The sequence below is a fragment of the Marmota flaviventris genome, chromosome 4, assembly GCF_047511675.1.
Source record: "Marmota flaviventris isolate mMarFla1 chromosome 4, mMarFla1.hap1, whole genome shotgun sequence".
NCBI classification, from domain to species: Eukaryota; Metazoa; Chordata; class Mammalia; order Rodentia; family Sciuridae; genus Marmota; species Marmota flaviventris.
In genome coordinates, this window is record NC_092501.1 from 97,086,083 (window position 1) to 97,096,616 (window position 10,534).

At 39.2% G+C, this 10,534-nt stretch overlaps 1 protein-coding gene across 1 annotated transcript; it reads left to right on the forward strand.

Annotated features, from left to right (window-relative positions):
• Window positions 1-912: 912 nt before the first annotated feature.
• Window positions 913-10,248, forward strand: LOC114097602 (coiled-coil domain-containing protein 82-like). The gene is made up of 2 exons (XM_071611733.1): window positions 913-969; window positions 9,212-10,248. The coding sequence occupies exons 1-2, from the start codon at window positions 913-915 to the stop codon at window positions 10,043-10,045; spliced, it is 891 nt and encodes a 296-aa protein (XP_071467834.1). The 3' UTR covers window positions 10,046-10,248.
• The last annotated feature ends 286 nt before the right edge of the window (window positions 10,249-10,534 follow it).

Below are 10,534 nucleotides of genomic sequence, written 5' to 3' on the forward strand. Positions count from 1 at the left end.
TTTAGAGAAATTAAGCAATATTCCAGAATTTCACAACAAGCAAATGATACAGGGATGAGCCAATGCTTTTAACCCGGTTTCTTGACGATTATACTGCTATTGCTGCTGCTATTCCATGTTCCAATGACTGCTATTCCATGATGCTCATGAGAAGACTTTTCAGTGCAGTGCACACATGCTCTGGGGTTGGAGTCAACCCTGGAATTCCCACTGCTGCATCTGACCTAAGCTGTCAGACGTAGGATTTTCCCCCTCAGGAGCACCACATAACCTGACCTGTCTAGCCAGTCTAACTGTAATTCTGCAACACAGAAACAGGGAGTGGATCTTGACTTTACACACCCAGGGCCAGCCCCACGTACAAAGGCTGGGAAACCTAAGTGTTTGAGCTTTGCTTATGCAACAACGTGAATCTGAAGAGACCCACAACCACAGGGCATGAGGCGATTCAGTTGACTTCCTGCTCCCGCCTGCTCTGTTAGATTCTTGCAGCAGCTTTGGGCTCATTCCAATGTCCACAGTTACTAAGGGTCCAGGGAGGGTCCCCCCAAAGTGAATGGAATTCCCTTTCACTCACAACCAAAATGTGCAATTCTTGTAGAAAATTGGACCTTCATGGCCCCCCAGAATTGAACTACATTAGCCTCTGCCTCTCTTCATTTTGTTTTCCCACAAACCCTGCCAAACAAGTAGGTATAGAAATGTAGGAAGGAATAAAGAGACATTCAGTGCACATTTTTTGTTCTCGACAAATGTATTTATGAGCTTTAGACAAGTGCCGCAACTAAAACCTCTACTATTAAAAGCAGAAAAACGTGGCTGGGGGTGCAGCTCAGAGGTGGAGCACTTACCTCACACAGGCAAAGGCATGAGGTTCGATCCCCAGCCTGGCAAAGAGAAAAAAAAGGCTAAATGGCAAGCTATGCACTTAAAATAGAAAAAAGAAAGAAAAGCTTTGAAAAAGTTAACGTATGTGTTCATGTTACAGAATCAAATATTATTCTTCATGTGTCCCATACGTGAACATAAGCCACCATTACTTCATTTATTTAAAGGGATATGTGTAAGCTATACACTCTTGTTTTCATCTCAGACTCTAGGAAAGGGCATATATAAAATGTGTTATCCTCAGATTACTAATCCCTGCAGCCACTTATCTCCTCTCTGCCTTTTCCTTTCCACCAAGTTCCATTGTGCATCTGTTAAAATAGATTAAGTGAAAAAATTGAGGGGAAATTTCTCTCTTACAGCAAAAGTAATTCATAGCAGGTTCTAATAAATCACTTTATAAGGTCTATTGTCCTTATTGTTCTTTCCTCTCCCTTCCAAATCTTTATTTAAAAAAAAAAATCTTGAGTCAAATTGGATGATACAGACCACAGTAAAGTCAGAGGAGACTGGAGAGTGAGCAACAGATCCTGTGATCAAAACAGTGGCTTTGCCCATGGCCTTTCCCTTGAATCACACAGCAGGGCCCTGGAGAGAGAATGGGGGTTCTTTCAGGTGCTGCCTGAATGGACTGCAGAGATTACAAGGAAAGAGTGCCAACATGCTTCACATAACTGTGATTTGCCAAGATGCAAAGGCAAATCAAGAAATGTTAAAAATTGTGTTGATTATGTTAAATAAGTTAGACAAAGAAAGGTAAATACCACATGTTCTCACTTACATATGGAAGCTAAATGTTAATCTCACTAAAGTAGAAAAGAATAGTGGTCCTGAGGGACTGGGGAGAGTTGGGGTCAGGGAGGGGGATGGAGAGAGGATGACTCACCCACATCACAGGGTACTTGGTTAGGAGGTCATTTCTAATGTTCTGTAGTGCAGTAGGGTATCTGTGATTGATGGTATTTAACTGTATATTTCAAAATAGCTAGTAGAGAACATTTTGAATGTTCCAAACACAACAAAATGAAAAAAACATTTGAGATGGTAGATATGCCAATTTCCCTGATCTGGTCATTACCCATTGTACTGAAATGCCACCCTGTACTCTGTAAAAACGTATAATGATTAGATAGTACAGTTAGAATATCAATAAAGATATGTGACTGGCAGTTGGATATGGAAAACATCATGTCAGAGAAGTAATTTCCTGAAGATAAACAAACATTTTAAAATAATCAAAAATGACCATCTGAAGAAGCTCATGAAGAGCTTCAGATACCTCCGGGCAAATTCCTGATCACAGTAAGCATTCTAATGTTCCACCTGAAGTTCCCACTGCCCTTTGCTTTACCTGGCAGCTTCCTGGGTCTCCCCAGAAAGGTATGCAGCCTGCCCTGTGGGCTGACCTGACAAGGTCTGGCAAACACACTCTCAAATGTCTCAAAGACATTCTTTGGGGATTTGTGCAAAGGAATTTGGCAGCAGTGTCTTCCTCATGAGGTGTGGCGTAAAAAACAAATGCCTCAGCCAGGGGCATGGGATTATTTGCAGTCTCTTGAGATCACTATTAAATTGTATTTATCCAGAAATCCATATTTGCATTAAAATGTCCATAGACTTGCTCTATTACTAATATCTTTAATATTAAATAACAAACATAGACACAAACTTATCCAGGCAAATGTTTCCCATACTGAACCTACAATGGAATTAACACAGGAGACTTGGCATACATAACTTGTGTAGGGATTCTGACCATGGAAATGTACAGGTAATCATTCCCCTGGGGAGCAAACTCCCGGGGGGTAACAGGCACTCTGTTTCCCAACCTTAGAATGCCCTACAATCTCTCCTAGGATCTAGTAAAATAACTAAATATATATGTGCAATGTCTAGCTGATACGGCAATGCCCTGCTTGAGAAGCCTCTGTGCTAGAGCCTCATTCAGCCTTGACCTTGATTGCTTCTGAGAGTAAAGGAACTTCTTGCTACATAACTACAATGTTTCATCAAGGCGCTGTGCTCCTGGATCTGCCTGCCTAACAGTAACTTCAGACAATGGACTTTCTTGAGAGTTCCATAAAGCTCCTGACATTGCATATTGTAACTATGGAATGTAATTACAGAATAAGCCACCTTCCTGATACTCTAAACAATAATGTAGTTATGGTACTAATGACCTAATTTAACCTATTGGTATAAATAAATGTGGCCGCTTGGACAAGGGGTCACTTTCCTGCCTCTGCACCTTGTCTCTGTCTCCTTATTATTTTCCTTACAATCTTATCTATTTCCCTCTTTTCTTTCTTGCTCCTTTCCATGGAGCACTAATGAAACACCTTCTGACACTCAGTGCACCTGGGGCCCCAAGAAGGACAACTCAAGTATCTCTTACATACCTGGAGTGATGACAGGCGTTGGACCTGAACAGCCCCTCCTTTTTCAGAACTACAGGGCACTGTGTGCAGAGACACACCATTGTCATTGTAATCATAACCTTACTTCCACTGGTCATGTCAATACTGGAAAGAGTCAAAGGCTAGAAAGCAATTTGGTTCCAGCCCCCACATTCTTAACAATACAGTTCCTACTATACCCAATCTGAGGTTACTGCCCTCCTATCTTTGACATGTGGTCTGCCTATTTTGTGTAGCCTCTGGTATTAGGTGATAAAAGTGCTACTGCTGTGTTAATTTCACTAGAGGAGAGGAGGAGTCTCATGCTGAGTGAGTGAATCACAAGAGACTCCAGAAGTGAGCTGCACTGCCACCCTGGGTTAAGTAAGGGCTGAGTCTAGTTGACTCTCAATGGGAGTCAACTGTCATGGTCCTATGAATCACTTATGAACCTGGTATGACCCTCCCGAAAGCCAGAATTAAATAGGTGGAGCATTGAAGGATATATATATATATATATATATATATATATATATATATATATATATATTTTTGGTTGTTGTTATTTTGTGTTTTTAATAAGGAAGACTCTCTGACTTGCCTCTGGGGAGGGGCAAATGAAATAATAGACCATTTCCTGGAAGCCAGAAAAACCAGCTGAAAAACAAAAAGGGTGCAGGAGAAGGAAGTCCTATAAAATATCTGTAGGTCATTAACTCTTTGGGGCTAGATTATTGTAACCTCACCAACAGAAATCTGCACTATCTGTAGTCATTCCTGTTTGGGTACAAAAATTATGAATGAATAGTGGTTGCAGCCTTCTTTCCTGGGCCACTCAAACACAAGCCAGCGTTTGCACCTTTCTCTCTCAATATCACTCTAGTCCCCAGGTTGATTTTCAGGAAAGTGCTCAGAGCCAAAGATCAACTGCCCACCACAGGACTTGTCCAAGATCGGGGATAGGGAAATTGATGTGTCTTAAGAGCCCATTTGTGTCGTGCAGGTTTTCTCAGCACCATCCACCTTCCAAAGCAATTTGATTTGAAAGAGCTAAAAGATTAGGAACTGCATGCATTTCCCAGAATGCCTGCCAATCTGGGTTTGGATTAGAATCTGCTTGGGAGAGATACTCACCCAAGCGTTGGAGGGTTGGAGAAAGCAGAAACCTTAATATTGCTCCTGAGCCACCAGCAGGCAAATCACATATTTTGGCAGATGGTGCATCTAAGATGTTTCCAGAAGCTTCCCAGTGTCCTCCTATGAATTATTACATTTCAGTTGTGAGCAGGCAGCTGAATCATTTTCATCCACTTCCTGTAATTCCTGAAATTCTTCATTTCCTAAAAGTCATCAGCCACTCTGCATGACCTGTATTCTCCCAGCCTCTCTGTTTCCTTGGCACAGGTCTTAATGACACCTATCATGTATAAAGCATAACGTACATAAAATAAATTGTAAAAGAACAATATAGACATTATTTTAATATTTTTAACTTTGTAAATAGTATAAAAACTTTCTATCCCAAATATTAGTTTCCAATTAATTCTTTTAAATTAATCAGCATATAATCTGAGCATCTAGTTCTAAAATGACTTTATTTCAATAATTTTAATAGCTATAAAATCTTTAAAAATGACATCTCACAAAACTATGGATTACAACTGAAGATGTACCTCATTAGTGACAAAGATTCTTTTATTGTTATAATTTGGATCTGGAGTGTCCCCCAAAGCCCCTGAGTTAAAGGCTCTGTCTCCAACTTTAGGCATTATTGGGAGGTGGTGGAACATTCAGTAGGTGGGGTCTATTAACGTTAGGCAGTATCTAAGATATTAGGTCAATGGGGGCAAGTCATATGGAAGAAAGAAGTCATACAAAACATCTGTAGGACATTAACTTTGGGACTAGATTATTGTAAACTCACCAACAGAAAGTTAGTCACTGGGGGCAAACCCTCGAAGGGTAAACTGGAACTCAAGCCCTTCTCTATTTTTGCTTCTCAGCTGCCATGAGGTAAATAGGTCTCTTCTACCTGCTCCTGCCATGATGTACTGTGCCACCAAGGGCCCAAAGCAACAGGGCCACATGACTATTGACTGAAACCTCTCAAACTGTGAGACAAAATGAACCTTTCCTCCTTTTACTTAATTACATCAAGCATTTTGTAATAGTGATAAAAAATTGACTAACACACTCCTTGATCAAACTCTAGTCAAGCTTTAGTCAGGTTCCTTGACCAAAATCTAGTACAGCTGCTCTGAATTTTCTTCTCAGCTAGACTTTTGTGCTTCTGTGCTCATTTCTGCTTCTTCCAATTATAACAAGAATCCTGCTAAGACAGTTTACCAGAATCATCCACCCTTAATGCCCTTAATGTCTGATAATTCTCCCTATCTGATAAAGACTTACCCTTTACCATCCTCTGAGACAGATCTGATCATGGCTCACCTTTGGCAAGTCTGAATTCTCTGCACCCTGGATATTTCATCTTAGTAATTTTTCCTCTATGACCTCCTCCATCTTGTTATTTAGCTATAAATTCCCACTTTTCCTTCTTTTATTTGGTGTTGAACCTGATCTCTCTTTCTCTCTCCTACTACAAAATTCCATTGTGGTAGTCCCTGCTTGAATAAAGTATTCCTTATTATCTTTAACAAATGTTATGAATAATTTTTTCTTAATATTTGCTATGCTTACTGAACTGTGATATGTAAGAAAATTCCCCAAATTTGTGAATGTATTACCCCCTATTTTTTAAAAAAATGAATTCTGTAAATGTAATTAAGGATCTTGAGATGGGGAGGTTATCCAGTGGTTCTTATGAGAGGAAGGGAAAAGGATCATAGTGAGAGAAGAGAAAATGATATTGGAAGCAGAAGTTGGAGGGTTAAAAGCTGAAAGTTAGTGAAAAGTGAGGATTCTGCTGCTGACTCTCTACTGTCAACACCTGGCACACCATATGGGCCACAGAAACATCCAAGGTTGCACATTATCAAACAAGGACACCAAGGTTTTTAAGTGCATACACACACACACACACACACACACACACACACACAGCAACATCCAAAAAATTAATTGCATCTTTCCATATAAGCCAAAACAGAAAATGAAATAAAAATATTGCTTGCAATGCATCAAAACTATAAACATCAAGACATTCAAGAACTGTCAAGAAAATTATTTCGTAAGTTTAAAAAGCACTAAATCTATGGCATAACATAAAATGTTGTATGGATTGAGAAAAATCAATACTGTAATATAATTTTGTGGTGGAGACTACCAGAGTCCACCATGATCTATTTTCCTTTTCTTCTGTTATAAAGTTGTGATTGGGCACATGACTGCCCAGCTAGAACTACATTTACCAGGCCCTTTTAGCTGGGTGTGCCCATGTAATTAGCTTTCATCCCACGGGAGGTAAACTGAGACAATGCCACCTTAGTCTATCAGCCTCTTTCTTCTTTCCATTGACTGGAGCCAAGGAACTGCAACAGGACCACAAAGGAAATTTCTGGTTTATTGGAGGCTTTCTCCTGTGATGTATGTGATCCAAATGGTGATTATAGTGTATATGCATATAAAATTTGAGCTGTACAATTAAAATCTGAACATTTTCTTGTGTTTATTGTATTTTACCTCAATCAAAGCAATTTATTTTTACAAAAAACAAGTAACCTGATTGCAGAAGGCTGAGTTTGGCAAGAACAGGGTGGTGCAGAGTTTTAAGCAAGAGACAGCATTAGCCTGAAGGAGAGTGATGGCTGAGGAGATAGTCTGTGAAAGTACTGGAAAAGATATTAAAGGAGGTAAAATCCACAGGAACTGGTGGATTGGGTGGTGATAAAGTTGGATAAGAGAGATAAGAGAGACAGAACTATTAAGAAAGAGTCCAGGTGTTCTAAGTTGATATAAACAAGCTGAAAGAAGTAGTGAGCCCAGCAAGTATGAGTCTGGACTGGGGTGAGAAACTTTGACTGCTTTACACACTTGTTTGGTAAATAAATCTGCGTGTCCCAAGCTAGAAGTTCTAAGAAGCCACACCTTCACATCCACCCACACTAACCTGTGTGGGACCCAGGCTCACAGTAGGCCTGGATCCATCCCACCACCAGCAGGCACCTGCTAGAGCCCAGGCTCTGGTACAGGACCTCCTCTTCCAACCAGAAGACCACCACGGGAGCTCAGACCCAGCAGAGATCTGCTCACACTGACGTATGTGGGTCCCAGGCCCAGGGTAGGTCCAAGTTCACCCCCCTCCCACACCTGGGAGCACAAGCCTAACCCACTTCCATCTTGGGACACTGCAGTCACCACCATAGCCTTCTCCTCGAAGTAGCCCCTGCCTTGTTGACAATAGACAGGGCCTAGAAGCAGCCGCATTTCAGAGGAGCCAGCCCAAAGACAGTGTAAGGCCCACCCTTTCAGCCCCATCTCAGTAAGACATTGCATCCATCTTGGGGCACCTCCAATATTATCTCAAGTTACCTTGGTTATTGCCACCTCCAACTTTACTTGCAATAGCATAGATTGAAGGACACCAGCAGGGTCTGGAAGCCCCAAATCAAGGTGAGGTACAGACAATCTGCCCCGGTACTATATAGGGTAGAAACTGTAATATCTCAGATCCACACTGCAAGAAAGGAAGACACACAGACAAAGTGAAAAAACAAGGGAGGAAAGTGCCCCAAACAAACCAGAACACTATAATAACAAATCCCATGGACAGCAAAGTTGATGAAATGTCAGAGGAGGAGTTCAGAAGGTTCATGATTAAAATGATCTGTGAATTAAAGAATGACCTAAATGAGCAAATACAGGCAAAAATTGATCACTCTAACAATGAGATAAGAGAGCAAATACAGGTAGCAAAAAATTACTTCAAGAGAGAGAGATAGAGACTCTGAAAAAAAAAAGTCAGAAATCCTCGAAATGAAGGAAACAATAAGCCAAATAAAAAACTCAATAGAATGCATAACCAACAGACTAGATCACTTGGAAGAAAGAATATCAGATAATGAAGACAAAGTATACAATCTGGGTAATAAAGTTGACTACATAGTGAAGATAGTAAGAAACCATGAACAGAACATCCAAGAATTATGGGAGAGCATCAAAAGACCAAATCTAACAGTTATTGGGATAGAAGAAGGCACAGAGTTTCTTTTTTTTTATTGGTTGTTCAAAACATTACAAAACTCTTGACATATCATATTTCATACATTAGATTCAAGTGGGTTATGAACTTCCATTTTTAAGGCACAGAGTTTCAAACCAAAGGAATGAATATACAATCTCTTCAATGAGATAATATCAATGAAAATTTCCCAAACATGAAGAATGAATTGGAAAACCAAATTCAAGAGGACACCAAATGTACAAAATTATAACAGATGTACACCAAGGCACATTATAATGAAAATGCCTAGCATACAGAATAAGGATAGAATCTTAAAATCCACAAGAGAGAGGAATCAGATCACATATAGGGGGAGACCAATTCATATCTCAGCAGATTTTTCAACCCAGACCCTCAAAGACAGGAGATTACGGAATAACATATACCAAGCTCTGAAAGAAAATAGATGCCAATCAATCTTATAGCCAGCAAAATTAAACTTTAGATTTGATGATGAAATAAAAGCCTTCCATGATAAACAAAAGTTAAAAGAATTTAAAACTAGAAAGCCTGCTCTACAGAACATCCTTGGCAAAATATTCCACAAAGAAGAAATGAAAAAACAATGATGAAAATCAGCAGGTGGAGGTATTACACTAAAGGAAAATCTATTCAGAGGAGAAACCAAGTCAAGTTAAATACCAAAAATAAACAAAAATGGCTGGGAATACAAATCATGTCTTGGGCGCCTCTGCTGTAGCGAGTGCCCGGGGCGGAGGCGGAAGCAAAGGCGGAGGCGCTCTGAAAGGACTCTGAAAAGGAATCCTGCCCAAGCAGTGATGAAGAGGAGGAGGAGGATTCTGAATATGATGAAGATAGAGATAATTATATTATTGATGACTTTGTAGTACAAGATGAGGAGGGTGATGAAGAGAATAAAAATCAACAAGAAAAAAAATTGACTACCTCTCAATTGAAATTAGTAAAACAGAATTCTCTTTATTCTTTTAGTGACCACTATACTCACTTTGAAAGAGTTGTAAAGGCCCTTCTGATCAATGATTTAGATGAATCTTTTCTGGGATCATTGTATGATGGCACCAGGCAAAAATTGTATGCCCAAGATATGTTGACATCTCTTCATTATTTGGATAATCGCTTTGTTCAGCCCAGTCTAGAGAGTTTAGCTTCTAGAATTCGTTGGAAAGAGCAATATAAGGAGCGGGTAGAAAATTATTCTAATGTGAGTATCCATTGGAAGAATCCTGAAAACTGTTCCTGTCAGGCTTGTGGATTGCATCGCCACTGCAGATATTCAGTGCATTTATCAGGAAAGTTGTATAATACCAGGACTATGGAAACAGATGATTTTATGTCACATGATAAACGGGTGTTTACTGTTGGCAGAATATGTGCTGATCGTACCAGAATTTATCATAAACTGAAACATTTTAAGTTCAAACTCTACCAGGAATGTTGCTCTCTTGCAAAGACAGAAGAAGTTGAGGATGAACAGGTTAAAGAAAGTGTGGAAAGAATTTTCAGTCAGTCAACAGAAAATGGCTGGATTAAAGAGAAATATGGTCAACTTGAAGAATATCTCAATTTTGTGGATTACTTTCAAGATGAGAAGTTTGACTGAATTGTAATACATTTCCTTCAGAAAAGATTTTATAAATTCCTGTAAATGTGAAGATCATGAACCTTGTTTCACTGTACTATGTGGCATTTTATATGTTTTTTGTGTATCTTCAAGCAAAATATCTTGTTTAAAACATGTTCATTTAATTTCCCATGAAATGGCACTCTATATCTGATAAAACTTTTATCTGCTGTACATGGAAAACAAGCTTAATAATTATTAAGCCCATAAATGTATTTTAAAGTTATCTAACAATGCCTTTATTACAGATGACTATCAAGTGAATGAGCTAACCATGTTCTGTCAGTTTAGTAGAAATATATTGTATTTTAAAATATTTAGCCTAACATCTATATATATTTAATGTTGAATCTCTGTTTGGGTCTATTTGTTATCCTTTTACAGTATTAAATGGTTTTCTTCATTAATATATTTTTTTATTACTATCATCTAAAGTGCCATAGAAGAAACCTCAATGTATCATTCAGT

Coding starts and splice junctions, on each gene's coding strand:
- LOC114097602 (XM_071611733.1), top strand. CDS start 913: ATGGCAAGCTATGCACTTAAAATAGAAAAAAGAAAGAAAAGCTTTGAA. Junction 970..9,211: donor AAAGCTTTGAAAAAGTTAAC/GTATGTGTTCAT, acceptor GCGCTCTGAAAG/GACTCTGAAAAGGAATCCTG.